The sequence below is a fragment of the Argiope bruennichi genome, chromosome 9 (assembly GCF_947563725.1).
Source record: "Argiope bruennichi chromosome 9, qqArgBrue1.1, whole genome shotgun sequence".
Lineage (NCBI taxonomy): Eukaryota > Metazoa > Arthropoda > Arachnida > Araneae > Araneidae > Argiope > Argiope bruennichi.
Genome location: NC_079159.1, coordinates 90,723,236 through 90,750,368, shown reverse-complemented (window position 1 = coordinate 90,750,368; position 27,133 = coordinate 90,723,236). Strand labels below are relative to the sequence as shown.

Here is a 27,133-nt window from a genome sequence, read left to right as displayed (position 1 = left end):
GAAAACTAAAATCGAATTAAAATTAAAATTTAAAGAATATTTCTTATACTCTTATGGCCTTCCCGAATTGTGAAATGATTTATAAATACATAATGGATATAAAAATATTTCCACTGTTAATAAATTCTGAATAACAAATATTGTTTTGAAGAAGCATTTCATACAAAAAGTAACACATAAAAAGCATTAAAGCAGAACCTAAATATATCACAAAAAGTGTTTCTACAACATACATTTGAAAGTAAAGCTCTGCTTTAAAATTATGATAGTTATTTTATAGTAAAGGATTAAAAATATTAAAGCTGCAAAAGCCTTAAATTTTTGATTGCTGACAAGTAATAATATAATAAATAATACACACACTGCAACAGATAGATACATTCATAAAACCTTTGACAAAAGAAAGCAATATACAAAACAAGATTTAAATTATAAAACTGTTAGTTATTTTTTATCTTTAAGAAAATAATTTCTTTACAACATTTAACATTACAGCACACAAACACAATGATAATACACCCATATTAAACAATTTAATAATTCTATGGTCAAATAGACATTACCAGCATAATTATTCACAATATTGCATCGTTTGCTATGTTTTGCAATTTCTTGCTGTGCATATACATCATTCTCCACAAAACATCACAGATATAAAAAGAAAATCCGATTTTATCCCTCAGTGCATGACAAGTTATAAATTGTGGCACTTTAAAAAAATACAAAAGGAATCAAAAACAAATATGTCATTGCATAGCTTTTAACGCAGTAATAAAACTGCCAGAGAAACATAGTAAATTTTAAATATTTCCTAAGGTCCTTCTTGTAATTCACAAAAAACATTACCAGGGTCTGAAAATTTGTCAGCATACAAAAATATTCTACAATACCATTTTTTTTATTGTTTGTCATCACCAAATAGGCAATCACAAGACTTAATAGGACTCTTGATTTCATTTGACTAACACATCACTCACTCCAAAAACATATCCTAAGCAATATGGCAGACTTTTCAGTCCAGAAGACAAATTTTATAAATAATATTAAATACAAATGGATTTAAGAAATGTATAGTTTGATTCTGCATATGTGTTGATTGATTAGAGAGCATACAGAGGGAGTCTGTTCCCCAAAAGTCCCAACTCACTGCATGCAACATTATCAGGTACATTTTATTGCAACTGGCCAGCCAATTGCATCTCCTGGTTCAGTTCAGCAGTGAGCCACAGAGAAGTCATTTTGTACCTGACCAGAATATATATAAGTGGCATATATAATCCCTCATTCTATACTGAGCGAATTTTTAAAATGTGTAAAATTTTCAGTAGTTATTTAATAGATGCACTGCTCATATTTGTCCTGAACCCCATTATTCTCCTCAACACTTTTGAGCAATATTTTAAGTATTAAAATTTTTTAATCCTAAATTCACAGTAAACTTTTTCCATTTACTTTGCTTTGCTTTCAATGGGTGTTTTACTTGATTAGTCCTGACTAGAGTTTCAAAATTAACACCTATTCAATTCGTTGAAAGCTCTCACTTTCTTTTTGTGACAAATTCATGTAATATGTCCCTTGCCATCTGAAGGTCATTCCTTGCAATGCCAAGTGCTCGGATGACTTCATTCTGTGCATAACCTTCAGCAATTAGTGCAGCTATGTGATCCATATGTAAATTTTCATAACTAACTCGATTATTTTCTTTATTTTCTAATGCATCTAATGGTTTTCCAATTCTAATAAGCCTGCAAAGAAAAAAATATTTCAGTAAACCAACAAATGTTTTAAAAATTATCCAATCATTACAAATTTACAAGTCAGTTTGTTAAGGTATTTATGACATATTTCATAAAATAAATATAAATATTTACCATTAGCATATGTTGTGTAGAAGAACTAAATATAAATATTTAAAAAAAATTTAGCTTTATATTTTTGGTAATATTTTCAAAGTCTGCAGAAATAGGATATCTCTTTATCTAATTATGTTATTGAAAATTTATAGCTATAATATATTAAAATCTTATCTCTTTCAATTAGGAATGACCAGTTTATTCACTTCTACACAATACTACTGACACTTAATGTATCAAGGCAGGTCAAATGTTATGAATTTTTGATTTGAAAATGCACAAGTAAAGTCATTATTTTTACTCATTCGAGTTCAAAATCTCATTTCCTATTAAATATATACAGTTAATTGTACAATGCTTCTTTTTCCTTTGTTTATTTCCTTAAAAAATAAATAGTTCAATTCATTTATTAATAATTTTTTTTATTTAATTTGGTCAGTCATTTGATACTGGAAATAATAAATTGAAGTAGAAAATCATGTACAAATGCCCTTTCTACTGACTGTACAGCACACTCATGCAAGATATGCTTAGTAATTTCATAAAAATAAATGTGAAGAAAATTTCAATAAAGGATTCCACATTTTATGTTCCATTTTTGTGCACCAACAGGTAATAAAATCTAATATGCTTACTCTATTATAAATGTGTTAATTTTTACATAAAAAATGGTAAAACATCGATATACAGTTTTTGGAAGATATAAACATATTTGACACTAACTATAAATCTATTTCTCATAGTGATGATGAATGCATTAGAAATTTAGATAAAAATAAAAAGACTGAAGTTAAACAGAAAAATTAACCTTCAATGAAATTTAATTTAAAAGTTGTTTGAGAAAAAATGCAAACAGGTTCTTTCACCTGGAAATGCCACATTTTTGTGAAAAAGCAAGTCCAACGAGATAACACAAAACTTAATATTATGAAAGGTGCATTTCTGTCAAAATTTATTTCAAAATTATAATACTTACAAGAAAAATAACATAGAAATAAACAACAAAAATCTGCTCCAAATCTGAAAAACTGTCTGTGAAAAATATGTAATCGAGCCAACTTTTGTCTGTTAAAAATGTATAAGCAATGACTTAATTTTAATTGTAATTACTAATTATTAATTTTTTTTACTAAAAATAAAATAAATTTTGGTTTAATTTTCTTGGCAATTTTTAATATTCCCTAATTAAAATGAGTATTTATTTTGAATTGAACAAGAAAAAAAAAATCAAACCTAATCATTAGACAATAAGGTATGTATGTATAAAATATCTAAATTGTTTAGTATTAATAAATTAAAAGACTGAATTATCATACCTTCTACAATAAATTTATTACTGTGCACCATAATGCTCAATATAAATTTTCAAGTAGAATCCCCTTTACTTTATTAAAAATTAGCTGCATTTGGCAATTAATTGGTTCACCAATATTAATGACTGCTAAAAATTTTAATTAAAATTTTATGTAACTTGGTCTAATAGTTTCTTCAACAAAATATTAAGACACACAACTTTTTAATATTTTAGAAACTTGAAACTATTGTATTCATTGTTTTGTGATTGGTCATCTGTATACTTTCAATTATATCATGAGAGAAAAGAAGAGTTAAAAAATGGGTGTACTTAAAATTTTTTCATCATTTTTAATTATGAAGTTAAATTTTATTTGTAACTGCAGTAACATGTCAAAAATTTTATAAAAAATATACTTTATATAAGAATTTATTTAACATATGAAAAAAGCCATATCTTCATGTCTTTAGTAATAACAATGCAAGATAAATCCAAAAGGCAAATACTTGTAAAATAATGACAATAATTTGAAGTTCACTTAAAAATGAAATATTAGGATATGCAATTTTTTTAGACATCATTCAAAGAATGACTTTAACTAGTTATGTTTATGTAAACATGCAGACTTATCAACTGTCTGCGAGATATATCTCAATCAACCCAAGGCACTTATAAAGTATTTTCCATTGGTGGCATAGATTGTTTTAACACTTTATTCTATGCATTTCAATATGGACAGAGAAAAGGATATTTATGGCATGTTATGCTTCATTGCTTTAAAAAAAATAAAAAGGTGGGCATGGCGATTATTACAAAGATTATTGTCCACATGAACCGAATTTCTATGTACATTTACTTCTCCAGTCACATGAAATATATCTTTTCCAGAAACTAAAATGGGCATTAAAAATCAACTTGCTCTATGGACAATCTTTCTTCAAATGTTATGAAGCCCAAGTGTAGTCTACTATGAGTTTCTTAATCTAGGTGAGATCATCAATTCTACTTACTGCAATCAGCTTAATAAATTAATCAATATGCAACCAGCTTGATAAATTAATCAATATGCAACCAGCTTGATAATATATACAATCAAATGAATATCGGTAATGAAATAAATCAAATTTAAACAATTGTTATGCAATCATTCCATATCAAAAAGAAATTTTGGTAAATCCCTGATATTGTTGTAAAATATGGATAAAATATTTTTTAACTAATAAAAATACAGAAAAATACTGTACAATATGTTAATTGGTGTCATCGAAAAGATAATTTTTTTGATTTCTAAAATCCATTTTTGTATTATATTTTTAGAAGTTATGGTCATCATTTTGTTTAATTTATTATTAAAATATATTTGTTTAAATTTCTCTGAGTCGCATATTTTTATCTATTAAAGTTTATCTGTGCCAAGTTTGGTAACTTTATTTCTAATGGTCTGTTCTGAAAAAATCCATCCACTTACATAATATTTATTATGAGTAGAAATAACTTAGAAAGCATTTTGAATACTATGGGAGATACTAAAATGCAATTGCTAATAATTTATCATTTTAAGCATTTTTCAAGCAATAAAATTTGTTATAACAAGAAATGTAAAATCACTCACATAGTTCACAAAATTCGCAATCAAATATAAAAAAGCTCAAACAATCAAATTCATTTGATTAATTTCATACCTTTGAGAAAAATATATTAGAATTTACAACAAACTACATTTTATCAGAAATTAAGTTTGTTATGTATCAGATTAGAATGCATCAATCCATCAAAACATGAAATAAAAATTATACTGAAATAACTATTTTATTAACTAAATTAGATTGCATACATGGCTTTCAATTACACAAAATATCTTTAACAATTCATATATACCTTTTTTCTACTTTAGAAATATGGACAGGGACTTGTTGCGGGGATGAAGAAGATGGTAAACCAACTTCAACTGATGCTCGTGGGTTTTGAGATCCAGCTGAAATAAAAGAATAAGTTCACAATAATAATTTTCAATTTCTCAGCAGAGTATTAGTATGTCATATAAAATATTGCTTTGATATCAAAATATTAAAAGAACACATCAAAATTAAGCACAAAATTCATTGTTGCCTCAAAGCAATTTAAAAGCTACAAAGAATAATTCTCTTACAGGTTTTTAATTAATCATAATCTCTGTTAAAACTAAATACAATAAATGCATTTAGAAAAAAAAAATTCATATAATTTTTTAAAAACATTTTATGAATTTAGATAGATTCTATCATCGTCTCATTTTATTAAATTACAGGTACTTCTACATTTTTTTTTTTTTTTTGCAATTTTTAATTTAAAAAAAATCTTACCATTATTTAAAGTTATTTCTGTATTAGCATAACTAGGTTCTAGAACTTCTTCACGTATCTGAGCAAGTTCTGCATAATGTACAGATGGGCTGACTGGGGTTGTAGGAGAAGGTTCAACAGATGAGGTTGGAGGAGACAAAGTGGCAGGAGCTGTCCCTCCAGAAGAAGGCCTGGGCCATGTACCACAGCTGCTACTTGTCGTTTTCCCATGAGCTATTTCAGAATAGGAAATACTAACACCTGAAAAAGAGAGATGCATTAGATAACATATGGTCCAAACAAAGAGATAGCATACAGTAACAGTAAAAGAACTTATTCATCATATTTTTAAATTCGCTTATAGGATTTAAAAAGTTCAGATTCCTTTTGAAATTGTAAGTAAATTAATACAGGCTTTCCCAACCAAAAATTCAACTGGCAGTTTATTTATGCAGTACACACAATTGTTGAATCAAGAAATAGAACCCTTAATATTTTTAAAATAAAAGTGAATTAAAACATTTTTTTTTTTTTTTTTTTAAATATTGCATTGGACAATTAGAACCATGGTGTCTGGGCTGCAGTTCAAGAATTAGTTCTACCAAAGATTCACAATGTCTGCCAATTTGTTAAATATAAAATTTGTTATGAATCATACGTTAGTGTGTCATCATGGAAGTTAAGAGAGCTGAATATCAGTTCAAGAGTTGTCATTTTAATTATGATGCAAAATTATAAGAGTCCATCCCAGAATAGCCTTGCCATAGTTTCACAGTAATATATTTAATTTTAATTCCTTTATGGGAAAAAAAAATTGGTTTTCTCACCTGATCCATCAGGTGACCCAGATGGGGATACATATACAGAGATAAATGATGAACCACTCCCAGAATCTTCCTTAGTTCCACAAGAATGCCTAAAATGTAGAGTAGGATGCAAAATAAATGTAATTGCACTTAAGAATAATACTATTGGATTCATAGTCATGTTTACTTGCAACACTAGAAAATTAATTTTTTTTGTTGTTTGCAGAACAGTATTTTTAGCAGTTTAATATTATAACGCAGACAATTTAAACTATTGTAGCATATTTTGGAAGCTAGCCATCTTTGATAACCAAGCTGGTTTGCACAAAATTGACTTTTAAAGATATTTAATATTAAATTTGGAACACATTCTTTAAAAAATATGTTCACCTTGTTATTTGATAAATTGAAAAATATAAAATTTAGCAGAAACTTTAGCACATGTAAAGTAAAAAGTGCATATGCTACAAAATAAAATGAAAACCCCACTTTAGAGTCAATGTTCAAAGAAAATAACTTTTTTTATTGTTATTTAACACTATAAAAAGCATGGAACTGAAGGCTTTGAAGACTGACTTTTAAATTTTATCATAACATTAAAAATAAATGTTACAGATTGGGCATCAAATTAAGTTCTAAAAATTTATTAAAAATAATGAAAGAAGTACAAAGAAATGAAATTCATATAATTAAAAAGGTAATTATTTTCTTTTAATATTGTGAAAAAATTAGTTTTGTGAGATAATAATTCTGGGAAATGTGAACACCAACTTCCAAGAAATAGTGATTATCCATCTGACAATAGTAGAGCCTATATTGCATTTAATTACACCTTCTGTTTGATGCTTAATTCTATCATCTTGATTTCTTTTACATTTTTTTATTTCTCTGATTGAATCGGGGTTTTAATGACATGGCAAGCCTTCTTTCGAACATTTCTAATAATATTCTGCAATTCCATTAATTAACTAAATGAACACTAAATCAAATGTAGCTGTAAAGACATTCAATGCAGCAGTCTAAAATATTTGTATGACAGCTTGCTTACTTTTTTATAATTACAACTTACTTTTTTATTTTTATTATTTGTATGACAGCTTGCTTACTTTTTTTTTTATTATTGCCATTCCATAATAAATAATAACCATTACAATGCTGTATAAATACATACATACATACATACATACATACATAGAAATTGCTTAAGGATTAGAATTATTCTTAAAGGATGTGTGCCTTCTTCATCTATAGATGAATTAAAATCGATACAATTAATTTTATTAATGTATAGGTATCTTTATTAAAATTTCTTTGCAGAGGCTTAAATCTTATAAAAATACTAAAGGTGGAACAAAATAAAGTGCACAAATAACAAGATTTATTTAAAAATCATTTCTAGAACATATGACATGTGACAATAATCAAAATTAAGTATGAAAAAAATCTAAATGACAGTAACTAACCCCATTTTCATTCCTTTCAAAAATCACTTCAAAATAAGAACTTGAAAAAAAAAAAAAAAATTCAATTAAATCTATTCATGACAATGAGCTGTCAGTTACAATCTGAATAAATCTCTTAACAGGACATGATACAAAAACTAAGGAAATCTGTTAAAATAATCAAATGTAAACAGCTTTCCTAATTTTGAAACGTTAATAACTCAGCCCAAAACACCATTATCATGAGCTTCTATGAGAAGTATTTTCAAAATGACATTTATTAATATTTACACTGTTACGCAACATTAAATACATTATAAATAATTATTACCTTGGTGAAGAACCAGGTGACTGTCCTGGTGTACCTGTAGGTGAAGCATGTCTTGGAGGAACAGGTGGAGGTGCTGCATTTGGCGGTCTTCTAGAGGATTGTGGGGATGCTTTTGGGGACACCATAGGCGAACGACTATTAGACTGCAAGTAAAAAATGATTCTTTGAAAACCAATTATGATCATTAACAATCAATTGCAAATTTTTATACAATGATCAGTAATTATTTGATTTTATAAAGAAAACCATTGCCAGCCTATATCCATTATGCAAAAATACGTGTTTGAGTGATACAGATTCTTAATGGAGTTCAATGGGAAGATCAAAATTTGGGCAATGGATTTGAATAAATGTGTAGTGATTGGATTTTGAAGCGTTAAGAAAATAAACGTTCATAGATGGCGCTAGGCAACTAGCGCGAGTGTAATTAAAAAGAGTGATGTCATTCGAGTGTTGGCTCTTGGAGGAGAAGGAGTTACTGAGCAGAGTAACTCGAACGAATCTGCAATAAATTTGTTAAGTTTTCTATTTGCCTATTTATTGAAAGCACTCATGAACCAGCCACGACAAAATGTTTTTAATTATTTAATTCTATGGATTCCCAATTTATTGCTGTGCCTCTGTTTCCAACTTGAAGAAACTTGAACAGGTTCAGCTGAGTGCAGCTCGTATAATAACTGGTCTGAAACGAAGTTGCCCCTCAGATATTGTCCTTTATGAAGCCGACCTTAAACCTCTCCATGTTAGAAGGCATGCTAACCTTATCAAATATTACAACAAACTTTCCAGTTATGGCATTCAAAACAACACCTCAAAGTACCTAAGAAATTGGACTAACCTCCAGACTCAAGAAAAATAGTCCCTTTAGTCAAGTCTTGTCTCAGAATATAATTCCTAAAAATGTAGAGCCACATTTTCTTCACTCCTGTATGAATCCTACTGAAGAACTTACCAGGGTTCACTTTCATTTCAACCTTCCTGTTCCCATTAATAAAAAGGAAAATGCGTCGAATACCTTAGACAATTGGCCTTGGAAGTCATTAATAAAATCCCTAAATGTGACATTAAATTGTATACTGATGGCAGCAAAATCGACAATTCTGCCGGTAGTGGCATCTATATTGTAACTCCTCAGTCTAGTTTTTCTCTATGTCAGTGAAATCCAGACTTCTGTTCTGTTTTTAGAAGCGAACTTCTAGCAATCAATGAGGGACTTAAGAAAATTTTACACGAAAATAATTATAAGAACCTTTGGATTCTTACTGATAGCCGCAGCTCAATGGAACACCTTAACAATTGGACCTATGTTGGAGATAAAGCAAGTTTGTCTATTCTTCAGAAGTTGAAGCTGATTTCAACATGATATTCATTTCCAGTGGATCTCATCTCATGTGGATCTACTTGGTAACGAATTAGCAGACAGGCTTGCAAAGAAAGGAAGCAGACTAGCGACTTCATCTTCTGCTGAGCTCACATACTTAGAACTGTTCTCTCAGGCGAAATTCCTAAATAAGAAGAATTGGATGGTTCTCCCTACTCATGATTGGTATAGAGCCAATAAGCCGGGGCAGTCCTTAAATCTTCCTTGTGATAGAAAAACCAACACTTGCCTGTCGCACCTTGCCAGTGGCCACCTTAAATGTCTTTTCTTTTCTCAGGGTGAAAAATTTTACCCTCTTTGCCAGAAATGCTGCCAGCATCAGGCCTCTGCTGAACATATTCTGGACTGTTTAGGATTTCATTGGGAGAAATTTATTCTTCTCCCTTCCTCGTTTTTGACTTTCTTCTTGTCAACGGATTTTTGTATTTGGTCTGACTAAGTCAGACCATGGAGATTAGCAACAACAATTATTTAATTGCACAGCTTTGGAGAAATCAAAATATATTTAAATAATCTCCATTCATAATTTTGATTTGCAATATCTATAACAAAAAAAAATGCTTGCGGTTAATATCTTAGTATATAATACAAAACAGAATCATTAACAGTAAATCAAAAAAATTTGAAAATTTTCAAAATAAAATATTTTTTAATATTATTTTGATGATATTACGAAGCATATTTTCAAAATAGAATAGCATTCTGCATATATACACTGAAGAGCCAAAAAAACTGCTACAGGCATGTATATGCAAATAAAGGAACTATGCAGTAAGTATAACATGATGTGTCGGTAGCACTTATATAAGACAATAGGAATCTGTCAAAGGATGGATAATCTGAATCTGGATGAATTCTTACTACTACAAGAAGATGGCTACAGAGAAACAATGAAAAAAATTTCTCTGACTTTTCCCTCACTAAACTCGCAACATTTCCCTGACTTACAACTACTAATTGTATTAGTGGCTTTTTGCCTACTCAGAATCACTGTATTTGTACAATGCAGATTACTAAAAACCCTTTTATGTATTATTTAATATAAAAAATTATTTTTATAATTTTTTTAAAAATGGAATGAGCATTCTAAAAACCTATTAAAACACTATATGTCTTAAAGTAAAAAATATTATAATAAATACTATAGTATCATAACAATACTAAATACTACACAATACTAACTATACTACATACTATACTAAAAGTTCTATGTCTTAAAAGTAAAAAATACCAGAAATTTTTACAAAACAAGAGGGTCAGTCAAAAAGTTAGTTGCATTACTTAAGAAAATAAAACAAATTTTACGATAAATTTATTTGTATCTTAAAATTCCATTCAAAATCTATTTTTTCAATGTAATTTATCTCCAATATTTAAGTATTTTTTGAGACTAGGTACAAATTTTTCGATGCCTTCTGCAAAAGAACTACATACAATGTCCAATAACTATTCCTGGGTTGCAGTTTTCACCTACCCATCCAAGTGGTAATGTTGCTTTGAAAGTTCCTCATTCATGGGACCAAAAAACATGGAAGTCACAAGATGAAAGGTCTGGGCTATAAGATGGGTGATCCAAAGTTCCCATCTAAACCTTTTCAGAAGTCTGCACGTTTGTTTTGCTGCATGTGGTTTTGCACTGTCATGCAAGAGCACAATGATTTTCGACAGTTTACCTGGCCATCGATTTTTAAGTGATTGTTGCAATCCAATCCTTTTAGTCTTTCACATGAATTATGGATCCTTTCAACATAAACTCTGCATACGCCAAACCTTCTCTGCCAAAAATTCATCACTATCTTTCCAGATGATGGAACAGTTTTATACTTTTTCGAGTCTGGGAAATAGAACATTTTTTTTTCAAACTGATAGATTGCTTCCTTTTTCTTGAAAAAAAAAAAAAAAAAAAAACTTCACTTATTTCTTTTCCTTTTTCATTTCTCCTGCTTACATTCTTCATATTTGTTAATGAATTCCTCACACTTAAATAATTCTTTGGATGCTTCAAAATTACTTATTCCACCATTAACTTATTTAATGCTGCATACTGAATATTGTCATAAACAATTCTTCTTCCATAAGCAATCTTTATGTCTATGAAAGAGTTCCTTATACATAAAAAAAAATTCTCCTGAAGATTCCCTCTTAACATTACTGTTGCTATGGGAAAGTATCATTGTCATTTCTAAGAATGATATAGCATCATTACTAGATTACATAAGCAGGCTGTACCAAAATTATTAATACCTCTCTATTTCTGAAAAATTACAACCAATCTTTCTGAAAGTTTCATTGAGATTGTTGTTAGCCACATTCATCAGCTTATTGTTCCTCTTATTGTAATGAAATTCTAAAAAGTCACCATACCTCGGAAGAAAGCTACCACAGATTGCTGTTACCATGATTAATTTGCCGACATTAGGGTTCAGATGCAGAATAATAATTGCATGAAATCAATAATCATATGTATGCTTAGCACAAAAAGCTTTCTCTACAATTTTCTGAGTTCTAGATATTTTTACATAGTTCCTTGTTTTTTCTAGATTGATAAAATTTACTAGTTTTTTGCTGATTATCCACATCTGTCATTTCCCTGTACAATAAATAGCAAGTTATCAAGATTTAATTAATTTGAATGAAGCATTGAAGTCTACACATGAGAGATGGAAAAAAGCATCATCAAAGCAGTGGTTAAATTTGAATTTTTGAGTATAACAGTTTCACGACTGTACCATGAATAACGAATATCCGGTAAAACACAAATCTTTGACATCGCTGCGGCCAAGAAAAGACTTTGATGGAACAGGACCATTGACCACTGACGAGAATCTTTCAAAGAGATAAACGTTCAATACTTCCTAAAATTGCCATGTTCTCATTGCTGGAACATCAACAAATGTCAGTGTGAAAATTACTCACTGGACTATCATCAATATGAGCTTTCGGAGCCATAAGTCCACTCCACCATTTTGATTGCATGGCACAAAACTTTATGCCTTGCTTGGGACCACCAACATCGTTACTGGCCCATTTATCACTCAAAACACATTGCCTTGTCAGACGAATCTCATTTCCTGTTGTATTAGGTGGATGGGTGGGACAGATATGGAGACAACCTGATGAATCTGTGGACTTTACATATCCACACAGAAATTGCTTGATCTGGTAAAGCTTCTTTAATGATATAGAATGAGTACAATTAGCATGCAGTTGGAAGATGAGAGAGATCAGTCCAATAAATGACATGAAATGAGTTTGATATGTGGCAAGTATGTGAGCAGCCTGTCTATTCACCTACACCCATTTGTATCCTTTGTGTGTTCACGAATTTTGAAATTTCAGGAGGACAATTTGACACCTCATGAATTGCTATCTATGTGGCAAAAAAATTGAAAATTTGGGCAATTACCAAAATACCATCTCCAAATATTTAGCTAAAAAAAAAAAAATGATTTTTATCAATCCGATATTGAAAATGTGCACATTAGATAGCAAAAGATTGTTAGTAACAAGGATTATTGATTAAAAATAAAAACTTAGTAAAAATTTATTTGTTTGAATTTAATGTAGAAAAACAACATAACTTTCCAGTCCTCCTAATATATATATAAAGGTAAATAACAATTAGTTCATATTAAATATATTATATCATAAGCAAAAAGGCATCTAATTAAAAGAAGGGCATTGATTTTTCTAATACATTTGGGGAGAAGGGGAGGAAAAACCAAGGATAAAGTCAAAAACAAATTATGTGCATTTTTAATTTTAAAAATATCAATATTATATAAATAACATAATCCTGAAATCGAATACTGAAAAACATTTATATTACATCCATAAGAGAATGAAAAGATTTAAAGAGATTTTCTTCAACTTTTAAAAAAATATTTTTCACCACAAAGATAATTAATATAAATGTCAGAGTTTCAAACACCTTTGTCAAAAACATAGAAAGGCAAAAAATGCAAAATTCTTCATTTTTCCAAAAACAGAAGCATAAATTTTTATATTTACATAAATAGTTGCAGTTTTACTTACTCTACTACCATCAGATACATCTGCACGGGGAGACAATGCAAGGGCTTGAAGGCATGAAGTCCATGTATTTGGATCCTAAAAGATTAAAACACTCACTTTTATATAAAGCAATCAAATTTATATTCAGTATTCGAAGCAACATTGTGAATTGAAACTAGTATGCATTGGAACCTCATTTAAAAAGTACAATTTATTCCTGAATCTTACTCATACTGAAAAAAAAACTCATTAAGTGAAAAAAAAAATTCTATAGGAATACACGTAAAACAGGTTAATGCATTTTATTGCTAAAGAAAAAAAATTTTAATCAAATTTATAATTTATTGTTTATAATGAATACTTTTTTTATAAAAAAAATTATCTTTGGCTGTTTTAAAATTTGAAGAGAATGCAGCACATTGTCACCATTAAATGAATCTTAGAACACATAAATATTGCCATATTAGGAGAATGCTTCTCAATATGTGATGCAATAATTTCCCACGCTTTCAGTATCTTCTTTATTTCATTATGAAGTTGTTGCTATATTTTATCTATTATTTCTTTCTTTTAACCAAATCCCCTCTGCAGCTTTTTATTGTAACACAGAAGGCAACCTCATTAAGTTCTTTGGTAATTGGTCAATATTCTTTCCCTAGTTCCTTGATATTATAGCTCAAGCCCTGTAATATTGCCCCAAAACCATCTCAATAAGGCTCCACAAGCACTTGTCCAAACTGCTCAGAGTTGCGTTTGACAATGTTATCTGACCAAAGCTTCTTGCATGAAGATTTACGGATTCTCTTCGATATAAGCACTCAAAACAGATGGATGGATACAAGCCTATCCAGCATGACATTATGGTGCCTTCTCATCACTCATTCTACAAAACATCTCATTAAGTGAGTCATTTTTATTTTATTTTTTTGCTTGTCATGACAGTTGTTTATTAAGCAAGATTAATTGTATACCTCAAAGTAATTTCTTAACAAATTTCAAACATTAATGTTTTCCTTCCAAGAGGTCCAAAATCTATATTACCAAACTTTTGTCACCTAATACAGCGGCATACCAGTAAGCAATTAAAGTTCTGCTGTTTTTTTTAAACTAAAAATTTTTCTTATCACCTGCAGAATAGCTTTCATTACTTATGTATTGGTTACATAAAAGTAAAAAGAAATATAAGAATAAGTAACACTACAAGCTGCAAAATGAAAAAGTATATACTTTCCAATGAATAGTAAACAAGGTTTTCTACCTCTAAAATTTTGCTCAAAAGTGTCACTTTAAAAGGATATTTGGGATTATATCTAACTTGCATTTTCTTACTTAAATGCAGGATATCCTAAAAATGCCTTCACATTTAAGATAATTGTTATAGAAATATTGGATAGCAATACTGAACTTTCATTATTGACTCTTTTTAGCTACCAGGGTTTGGCTTTCTTATTAATAATCATAATTTTTTCATTTTTTATCATTAAATTAATAACTTTTCATCAACAGTGGTTCCATCTATTCCTCATTTGTCAATGGACCACCAAGTGAATTTACCAAATGTTAAAAATAATTAATCAACATAGACTAAATTTGCTTCAGTTCTTTGAGAAAAGTGATATGATTAATATTTATTTGAAATTACAACAGCAATGCATATTTCTATGCATTTAAGAGATACATGCAGATCGAAATTGGTAATTCCAACAGGATGAAGCATTTTTGTATCACCAAACAACTTGTGAGTCTCGGCTGATTTAAATCAGGTGAACAGATGGTTTTGAGAAAGAGAAAATACTTAATCCCTTCTCTGGGTTTCAATTTAATAGATTCATTTTTGAGGAAATATACACAACAATGTTTATAATTCAAGAACAACGACATCCAAGGACCTAAGATCAAACAGAGACCAAATTCCAATTGACAGGTTTAGAACTATTTGAATTCCATCAACCAGTTTTATCAATAATATGTGAACAGTAGCGGACACTAATTCAATGAATAACAATATTCTAAATTTGTATTAATTAATTTCATTTATAAAATTTAGTTGTTTACAGTTACATTTATGTAATAGTTGTATACATTTTTCTGGAAAACCCTTCTTATTATTTCAGGATAATTTCTAAAAAGCATTCTATTTTATTACGAAATATTAATTGGAATACTAGTTATTTATAATAATGCCTGCAAACACCATACAAATTTCAATTTGCAAGAATTTTAAATTAGCCGATGAAACTTTCAAATGTTCAGTTACATTTCCAAATATTTGACAACATTTTAAATAAATTAAAATCTTAATATATAGAAAAAAAAAACATGAATATTTTTTTAATACACACAAGAATGAATATTTTTTTCAAACATCAATAGCAATTTAAAGTCAACAAAATGATGTGGGAGTGTGAAATTCAGAATTTCATGATTGACTGTAGATACATTCAAGACTTGAATTAATTAAATATGATAATGATATAAAATATGAGCACATATATATGTACACGAAGAAATATCTTGTGTAATGCTTAATGAAAATGAAAGAGGCAAACATTTAAAAATATTAATTTTTAATCAAAAAAATCAAAATTGAATTTTGTAAAAAAAAAAAAAAAAAAAAAAGGTCAACTATGGATGATTTATTGAACTATTTTTACAAATTCTAGGAAGGTAGGTTATATATGAAACTATGAAACAGCATGAGCTTTAATTTTATTTCTAAAACATTTTTATACATATATATATATATGTATATAATATATATTTCAAATAAAAATTGTATTTTCAAATGTAGGCATTTAAGAAAAATATGAGAAATACACATTTCTTGTGAATAATACAAAGAAATTAAACTTTACTAATAAATTTGAGTAAGCTTTTTGCACTTGAATTCCAACAACTTCCGGAACGGGATTAAGAAATAAAAATAAATTTGGCCAGCAGCACAAAAAAAAAAAAAAAAAAAAAAAATTGGGAAATATATGGTAAATATGTATTCTTTATTTCCTGTAACTACGCTTTAATAAATTCTGAGCAATAATAAGATTTTTTTAATAGCCCTAAAGACAAGTTCGATTAGAACAAGGTATATGTCCACTGTTTATAGATAAATTTTTAAACTGTTGAAAAATATTAAACATCATTCTTTCTGTTAAAATATATGAATATGTTTATATTTATTAAATGTCAAGATTTGTGCATGTTAATTTCCAAAAGAATTATAAATTAAACTAAGTTGATATTGTTCATTTAAAGTATGATGTACACATACTTTAAATGAAATGAAAACTAACATGCAAATAAAAATTAATTAAAGAATCAAAAGTTTGACAAATTAACTTTTGTGATAAATATTCATTGCTGGTATTTGTACAATATAGAAACTTTGCATTAAAACATGAAAAAATTGCCAAATTTGATTTATCACACACAAAAATGTCACCAAATTTCAACAAGATAGCTATGCTAGCACAAATATTTCAATGCCTATGCATTTGAGTTACATGACTAGTAATCTGGTATAGTTATGGTCAGAACTAACCTCAAAATTTTCGTCTTCATCAAAATCGACCAAATTAACTAGATGAGAAGGATGTCCATCACTACGTTTAAACGTTCTTCCTGTAGGATCAAATGGATCAACTATCACTTGTTCTGTCCCTTTAATTTCTGCACGGCAGAAAGGACAACCCTGACCTTCAGAATCCTGAAACAAAATATTTAAGAGTTTTTAAAAGAATGTCAACAATTTTTTAATAAAACATCATTTTTATATAAAGGCTTTTATTTACCTGCCAAGAAGTTAAGCAAGGTGTGCACAAAAGATGACCACAAGGCTCAATCCTGATATCTTTGTCATTTTCTGCACAAATTTTGCATAATTGAAAAGTAGAACCCATTTCACAGTAAAGTTCATATTGTTCTTGAGTGACTTTGATGTGGTCTTCTGGAGTAGCCTGAACAGCCCAACTTAAATCAGGATTCACATTTCTCCCATCAGGATACAAATAACTGAAAAGTTATAATTAAGTATTCAGTTTAAATAAATGGAAGTCTCACAAGCAATAAATAACGTGAAAGTGTGAAGATTGAATTCTTGATTAAATCAGCCAAATATTAGCTATTAATAGATTATTAAAAAACACAGATTACATTAATTCCACTTGAAAAAATTTTAGGTACAAAAGTGCTTTTAATAGTTTAGATCTTTAAAAAAAGAGAATTCAACATTAGCATATTTCATAATGTCACACTGCAGTAGATCAGAATATACATTACATAGAAGAAATCTTGAATAACATTTTAGCCAATGTTAACAATTTTAACCTTGAAAGGAGGAAAAAAATCTTTCAACAGCTTATTTCTACTGATGCAGGAAAAGACTAAGAAGCAAGAAAAAGTACATTTTTTGAGATCATGCAATTTATTTTACATTAAAAGTATTACATTACAAGTAAATACAGATTTATGTTAGTCCATACTAATAAGAAAACAACCGAAAATTTTAAAAAATTATATACAGAACTTACAAGCCTTCTCTATATCCATCTAAAAGAGCTTGGCACAATGATTTGTTTTGAGGAATTGTCTGTAAAATGTTTCCTTCACTAGTAACATAACCTATAGCCCACTGGCCTAGTCTCGTACAACTGAGCCGAAAAACATAACTGTATAAAAGAAGAAAGCATATCATGAGTATATATATAATATGAGTACATATATATATCAGACTTATAAACATGTATATTTAATGTTAATATTCGTTTTCTATTTATATTGGTTCCAGTTACCAAAGGACAAGTGTTCAAAGCTATTATAAGCAAATCAGGTTTTCATGAATTTTAACAATTGAAGCACTATAGATGTGAAGGTCTGATGTAAAAAAAACTAATTTCTGATACTGAAATAAAATTTGCCATTATAATAATAATAAAGTAAAAGGGGGAAAAAACTATCCCATTTCTTCCAATGACTTTCACAAATCAATTCTAAAAATTGTGGCATTAGTACTTTATGAACTGATTACCTTTGTTGAACATGAGCTTTGACATGAAATTTATTGAATTGTGATTAATATGGTAATCAAAAATCCAGACTATTAAAGCTATAAGATTAGATTTTAATGCTTTATTGCATGTAACAAAAATCTGATTTCAAAAATGCATTAATAATATAAAATTATTATATTTATTAAATAAGTTTTCTTCAAAAATATTTAATCATTCAATTTTAATACAAAGGAAATTGTTATAAACTAAGAATAAAAAGTATCTGATAATAAAAAATGTGCTTCCATTCAAAAAATGAAATTTTGATATTTCAGCTTTTTATTAAGCCAGGCAGAGAGGATGAAAAGAGATCAGACAAAAATAAAGACTAATTTTTCCCCAAAATATTTTACGAAATAAATATTATTTGTGTATTAATATCCATTTGTGCATCCAACAAAATATATGCAATATGAGCATCAAAACACATGAAACAATAATTTTCCATTAAACTGATGAGTAGAAATCATAGGGTCGAAAAATAAATATTTCTTTCTATCAGTTAAATTTTTATTAAATCATTGCAAATAAAAACATCTGCTTTACCAAACATTAGTAAATATTTATTCAAAGTTGAAGACACTATGTAAGTTGATTTTCCTTACTGCAATATGCATCAAAAGATCATTTTAAAATCTACTTTATTACAATTTATTATTAAATACTGATTTCCCATAAAAGTACGAATTTCTTCTGTATAATCCAATTAATTGAAAATAAATATCAATTAATTTTAAATTTCAAATACATGTCCACTAAACACGCTAAGTTCAAGGGGAGAAAAAAAACACATAAAATATAATATGAAATCAATCTGAATTTATAAAAATAAACAAGTTTCAGAGACTAACCTTCCAGGTTTATTTATATAATTTTGTAACCTAGCTTTTACTTCGTCATATGTGAGGAAAGCTACATAACCAGGATGTGTCACAGCTAAAATATTCCAATTTCTTAATAGAGTAGACCAAGGTTGAAAGAGCCTGTGCAAGGAAACAAATTAAATTTCATAAATAAGTTATTTAATACTTTATTCAAAAATGAATACATATTAACACAATATTTATATACTATCATCTAATCTAACTAATAATCTTAAAGCCATCTAATCTATAAAGCTATCATCAAATTTTTCCTGTTTCTATCCTGAATTAAAAGCAAATCATGCACTTAACTGCTTCAAGATAGAAGCATATGAAGAAGTGTTCCCAACAAATTCTTTTAAAACACTATAAAAATTTAACAAACAGAAAATATAGAATAAAAAAATATATTCATAAATGTGGTATCAATATTTCAATTTACTCTTTCAATATAAAAAGTTACATCAAAATTAGCTTTCATAAAATGTTTTATATCAAACTCATTTTCTAATTAAAACCACACATATATGCAAGTTTGATATTATCCTTTTCAGAACTATTGAAATTTAAAATTTTAGTTATTAATTCCATTTTTTCTATTTATAATAATGCTTTTACAACTAATAATTAAGAAAAAGATTCTCCCTGGTGACAATCACCTGGGGAGGGGACAACGTTGGATAGAAAATAAACCTTCAAAGGAACAATTTTCTATTTTTTTTATACTGTTCTAGTTATTAAATAGAAACAAAACACCATAATGTAAAAAATACATAAATAAAACAACATACCTAGTAAAAACATCAAATTCAAAATTAGATATGTAATCATTACAAGTTAAATCTATTGTTGACTTTAATGCCATGGCTTCTAAACCAGAACTAATAGCATGGACTTGATGTAATGTTTGTCTGAAGACCCGCCATGGAACAATAGTACTATAAAAAATACATAAAACAGTTTGTTAATGTTACATCATACAGGTTCTTAAGTCAGAACATATTAGCATAGATTAATCATTAGTACAAATTAATTTTATAATCTTTTTTGTCAATTTACCAGAATACTCACAATAGAATGTTTATGGTTCATTCACAAAATGTTTTAAATGAATAAGATCAAGAAATCAAAATAATTAATTAACTATTAAAATCTACAAAATTAACATCTATTAAAGCAAAAAGTTACACTTGATCACAAGTTAATATAGAAAAAGTGTCATTATATATAACTTTTGAAGGATTGCTTTTAACACAATGATAGGAAAACGTCAGTAGAAATTTTCCCAAAGTCAAATCATAAGAACCATTAAAAAAAAAAGCAATCTAATAAAGAATCAAAATATTTTTTTTAATCAACAAGTCTGCTTCAACACAAAAAATAATTATATATTGAAATATAAGTACACATACTAATAGTCCTATTCTTCATGTAATGAATGCTGCTAATCATAATCTCCATTAGCATGAGAAATTTTATAAATGATAGAAAATCATAAATACTGGGAATATTCTAATCTCCTAATTTAAATCTGCATCAAAACAATGTTTTACCTTCCGAGTATACCTGCTGGTCAACTGTTCAAATAGAGAGAACATTAATAATTACACATTTTAATTTCTTTTACTGAATAGTTTTTAGAAAGAGTTTTGTATATAAATTGTAAATCACTGTTTAATTTTGTAACAGGGTATATTCTAAAAATTCAGATAAAGTTTCATTAACATCAACTACAAATCTAACAACAAACACTACTATACTTTTAGGTATTTTATGACATATATCAATACAAAAAATGATAATACCACTTGGATATCTGAAAAATAAAAATGTTAGCAAATTTACATTATATTTTTATACCAAGGGCACAGTTGGGAACATAAAAGTAAAATATCATTTTTCACATGCAATACTGCTATGAAATATTAATACTAACTAAAGTACTATACTAAAATTTGCACAAATGTACCAGGAAACAAGAAGTTATATCAAACAGTAATCATTCTAAAATCTAAATTTTTAACAGGCCTGTTAGAAATATTATTTGCAATAATATGACCTATATTTTCAAAATTTAATTTCTAACTCCTTATGAAGAAAGTTACATTGCCTCAAGGTATATTATCTACAGTTACATAAAAGTTAAAAGCAATTTTAAAAAAAATTTGAAAACATTTACCATATCAGCACAAGGATCCAAAATAAATTTGTATGACCTTCAAAGTTACCCAGTTTTTAGCCATGATTTGTAAAACAAACTCCACTTTATTCAAGAAATAAGGAGGACTCAATGGCATGTTAGACAATTTTCAAATTTTGTGGAGTTACAAAACAGAAAAATTTAAGATAGTTTTAAGGCAAAATAATATATATGCATTCATGATTCTCCTCTCATATAGAAATAGGTTTTAATCACCCATACAACTTATAGTAATCAGTAATGCAAATTATAAGCTAATGAACATGCATCTTAGAATATAAATTCAAATTATAGAAAACTACACCCAAAATGTTCAGGTCTGAAAAGAGAAAAATCCAACATGATTCAGGTCTGTTTCTTAACTCTCACAGATTTGATTTCCGCCATCTTAAGAAGAAAAATACAATAAAAAAGTTTAATTTTATTTTTGAATTAGTATTTTTTCTAAATCATATATGTCATTTAAGTTAAGTATTTAGAAGAGTATTTAATGAAGCATTTAAAAACAAGGAATAAGCTTTGTCTAATTTTCAAAATAGTTATAAATTCCAATTTATAATTGAATAAAAATTCTTTATAATATATTCGAATTCGAAATAATGCTAAGCTATATCTAAAAATCATTCAAATATGAATAAAATCAAAGAATGGAATTAATTTTATAACATATTACCAGATCTAAAAATTCCAGAACAGACTCTTTTTTTTAATTAGGCACCAAGATCTATATCTGTAGTACAAATTTATTATAAGAAAAATGTGCAATATTAAAAAAATAAAAACAATAATTTTATTTTATAAATATAAAAATTAGAAATATGAGCATGCATTCATTTCACAATAATGAAAATGCATACAAGATTCATGAATGCAATTTTGGAAGAAAAAAAATTGGCTCAACCATAGTACCTTTAAATATATATTTTAAACATAATCTAGATATAAGGGAGAATAATGACAGTATAATTTTTCAAATATCATGAAATGCCTTTTCACACTTTAAAATCAATTACTATTGGGAGGTTTTTCTCGTAATATTCTAGAAAAGTAAAACTTTTAATTTCAAATAAATAATTCCATTTAACTATTGTGATTTAATTCAATGTATATATATGATAAAGCTAATTTATTACAATGTACACAGAATTTAAATAATAATTCTTAATACTGCTCTTTTGATATGTCATGATTTTATAATGAAGTGAGATCCAAAATACCATGCATATACACATATGACAGTTCAGACCTAGCTTATATTAGTCTTAAATTAAAAAAATAATAATTTTACTTTTAATTTGTTAATTAAACGTGTTCACATTCAAGTTAAAAATCAGTGACTTTTTCTTATATAAGAAATACATTATTAGGAAGAAATAAAGGAATATTTTAAGAATTTATGTTTATCATAATGCTTTATTAGCTCAATGGACTGGTCCAAGTTGGCCAAATATATGATAGTAAATGATTTCACGAATATATGTTTTCTCTAAAAAAACAATATACTTAATGCCTTATTATGATATGAAAAACATCAATAAGACATTATTATTGGGAGAAAAAAGTAGTTGATCCATTTTTAGAGTTCTAAGACTATAATTACTAATTGATTAATGCAAACTTATCCGAGTTTTATATATAGTATCATATACATAAATATCACTTTTATATAAAAAAAATATGCAGAATATGTTAACATTCAAAACATTCATTGACTATTGGGAAATTTAAACCATTACTATGCAATTATTTTAAATATTAGATTTCCAGTACAAAATTAAACAGTTTTTAGATTACCAAGTAATCAGCAACCTTTTGATATTCTATAAGGCAAAAGCAAAACATTTTAATACAGTATCTACTGTTCAATATAAAATGTCAATTTTTACATTTAAGACACTATATATTATGGAGTTAATTCTTATCCTTACAAAAATATCTCTTATAAATATATTCTTATCTTTAAAAAATATGTTAATTTAAATATATTATTAAATTATAGTATATCATTTGAGAATAAATAATACAAATTTACATTTTGGCTACCATAAAAGTATATTTCATTTACTATCAGAATAAATAAAAAAAATTATTGAAAATACTAAGAATCGTGAAAGCTAACAGTAAGAAAAGCTCTTAAATATTCTTTTTAAACTTAATATCTGTGTAATATTGCAAACTGATAGTAATTAAATAACTCATAAAAAATCTTTAAATTTAAGCTACTATTTATTATTAAGATAAAAATTCAGTTCCCATATGAAAAAAAATAGCTTTTTAATAATTATGCTTTTTATCATTACTCCTTTTTTTTATACAGAAGAAAATATTTTTCATTTATTAATTTATTATTAAACAGGATTTAAAGATCTGGAACTAAAAAAGTTGTTTTTTTTTTATTAGAACTGATACAAATAATATTAATTCTAAATTATTTTTAATAATTAAGAAAATTTAAATGGCTCATTTCAAATTTCACTTTCCATAATCAAAATCAAATAAGTGAAACATTTGATTTCTAACCCATTTATATCTCAACAATTTTTTTTTTCAACTTATGTGTTTATATAATGTATCAACAAAGGCAGTCAGCTGTCAAAGAAGCAGAGTTTTCAAAACAAATTTTAAAATTATGCTGTATGGTGATACAAACTCATTTTGGCCAGAACATAATTTGTTACATAAGGAATTATTCTGCACCTCTTTGTGATTTCTCAAGATCCTCTTTCATAATAACTATAATTTTTTGATGTATAGAAAGATAATTACAGAAATATATAAACGTGTATCTATATATGTATTATATACTCAACAATATTCTAAATATTCATAAAATACCTATTTTATATAATAAATTTATTTATAGGAAACAAAACTAATATTATTTTGTTATGACATAATGTAATATTGATTACAAAAAAATGCAATAATTCATACACAAAGTGAAGTGTACACATCATTAAGTAAAGACTCGTGTACAAAGATTTTTGTTGTAGATATGTTACTATGAATCAAAATTATACAGTTGTGTTCTTCATTAAGAGCATTATTTGATAAATAAAACTATAAATAATACTTCAAATACATTACAATCATTTATAACAAATCTCTGTTTGTCAAAATGGAACACAGAAATATGAATTTATCTGAATTTTTATTCTTTAATTTATCTAAATCTGTTTAATACCCAGAATGAAATGAGTGTTTTATATAGACCCATAAAAATAATATAATTCAGATCATTATGTAGAGTCAAAACATCTTAAAACAAATTATGGCAGTAATAACTATAGAAATGAGTTATAAGCTGTAAAATAATATGGTACCAAATTTATAACATTTGTTATGGAAAATGTCAACATGATTCAGGTTTTTTTTATGCACAGCACTTAAAAGTAATATAACATGGAACAAAAACACAAGCATTCAGAGTAAACACAAATGTAAACACTGGTATGAATCTACCTTTCTCCGAAAGAATTTCTCCAAAATTCAGCAGCATCACTTTTTGTAATTCTGAAGCTATCTCCCGCAAAGACACCACTGGGATAAATAGCTTTCAGTTCTGATAACATATGACTAAAAACTAAACTAAGTTTGGTAAGATTCCGTCGATAATGCGACGACTCGTCAAACATTTTCTCTTTGCCTTCTTTAAAAAGTTTAATTGCTTGTTTACACTTTCGGTTCAGATTATCTATGAAAATTCGAAAATATTCCGTTTCATTCAAAACATGCATTTTGTCTTCATGTTTATGATATATCGTGCGAAGATGCTGATACGTGTCCGGAAGTATATCCAAAATGAATGGAGGACTGTTTTTTAAGTTCATTTTCGGGTGTTGACACAACTTTACCACTTTGTCCATTAGTTTCCAAGTTTTTTCAATAGTTCTACGATCAATCATGAATTTCGGGGTAGCCATAGCTTCAGAAAATGCACCGTGTAGGCGGCTAAACAGCGATGTTATATTCATCGCCTGTATGTTCCGACCACGATTGCTAACCGCCATTTTGATTAGCCTGCCTTCCCCCTTCTTTGCTCCACTTCCTCAGTTGCGCCTCCTTTCATTCACTATTTTACTGAGAGCACATATCAATGAACCGATAGTAGTAGTTTTATTTTTGGCTTATCTAAAGACAGTTAAATTGCGTCAAACCTGAACTCAACAATTAAATTAGTTTTAAGCAAAAAAGAAAAGAAATTATTTTCTCGATACTTTAGTAATAAATATAAGGTATGAATTTCTCGAAAATGTTTAATCATTTCGTTGAAAAAGAGCATGGTAACCTTTTAATATAAGACGAATGAAAAAAAAAAATATATATCGCTGTAAATGTCACAATAAAATCAAATTTTGAATTAAATATGAATAGCATTTATCATATCGCAATGTTTTTTTTAAATGAATTTTTATTTCAAAAGAATAACAGTAGCTGTACAAGGTGCAGCAAATGCGCAATTAATGAACAAAATAATAATAATAAACGTCGTGCTTTTGATTCTCCAAATTCTAAACAAAAAGAAAGAGTTCAGTTCATTTCCTGCTTCAAATCTTTAAACGTTTTATTAAAAAAAAAAAAAAATCTGAGCAAAATAATTGTTCAACAGTATTATTGAAAATCTTCCGCAATTATTGCTTCCAAATTCAAACCAGAATACAAGCATGAATGAACAAGAATATAGTATTCTTATATTATCATTTCCCTTGGCCCATGTTTTGCTGAAAATTCGAAATAAGAATACTAATATGTTGATTTTGCAATTCCAATGAAAACAGATGAGTTCTGTTCACTCATCTTCGATTGATATACCTCTAGTTAAGGTAGGAATGAAGGATACTATGCTGCCTTGATAAAATTTTTAGAATAATATAAGTATTATTTGTACCAAAAAGTTAAATCCTATTCGCATTCATAAACAATTGGTTTTAGAATCTGACATACCAAATTTTGTCCAAATAGTAATTCATTTGTGATATATTGGTTGGCTTAAAAACGACAATGATATCGAAAAGATGCAACCCAACACATCAAGTGTCTGAATTCTTTCTTGAAATTTAAATTTCGTCTTTTTCCCTTCTAATTTTTTTAGAATTCCATTATATTACATTGTTGAATATCAAAAAGTTTGAAGACTATCATTTAGGAGAGGAAAATATGCATTGTTGTATTATTTGTATCATGAGTATTACCTATGTCCCGAGAAATTTATTGCACTTATAATCATACATTTGGCTCACAGGAAATCAATATGGTAATCAAATGCCCCTCGAAACTGGAATTTTAAAATTTAAACTAGAAAAATTTCATATAATTCTTTATGTTGTATTAAATTATTTTTGTGCGCATTTTCTGTTAAGATAGTTTTGCAATTGTAATAGTAAAAAAAAAAAAAAAAAAATTAAAAATACAATTTAAAAAAATCTGTTTACCGACAAAGACAGCAAATGATTATCATTCTGAAAGTTTCTAAACAATTTTGACATAAATTATTAAATTTTGAGAAATTTTCAAAAATTAATTATTTTTCCTGAAGCATTTTAAAGACTAGAACTAGAATTCTTATACCCATCATTCTCATTC

The 27,133-nt window shown here is 27.5% G+C and overlaps 1 protein-coding gene across 1 annotated transcript; it reads right to left on the bottom strand.

Moving 5' to 3' along the window:
• LOC129984003 (E3 ubiquitin-protein ligase CBL-B-like) lies at positions 1-25,710 on the bottom strand. The gene is made up of 12 exons (XM_056093752.1): positions 25,013-25,710; positions 20,142-20,288; positions 19,339-19,470; positions 17,969-18,106; positions 17,231-17,450; positions 16,981-17,145; positions 13,464-13,538; positions 8,048-8,190; positions 6,296-6,384; positions 5,490-5,729; positions 5,026-5,122; positions 1-1,745 (listed from the first exon to the last, which is right to left on the bottom strand). Exons 1-12 carry the CDS (start codon positions 25,558-25,560, stop codon positions 1,538-1,540), a joined length of 2,202 nt encoding a protein of 733 aa, XP_055949727.1. The 5' UTR covers positions 25,561-25,710; the 3' UTR covers positions 1-1,537.
• Between the last annotated feature and the right edge of the window lie 1,423 nt (positions 25,711-27,133).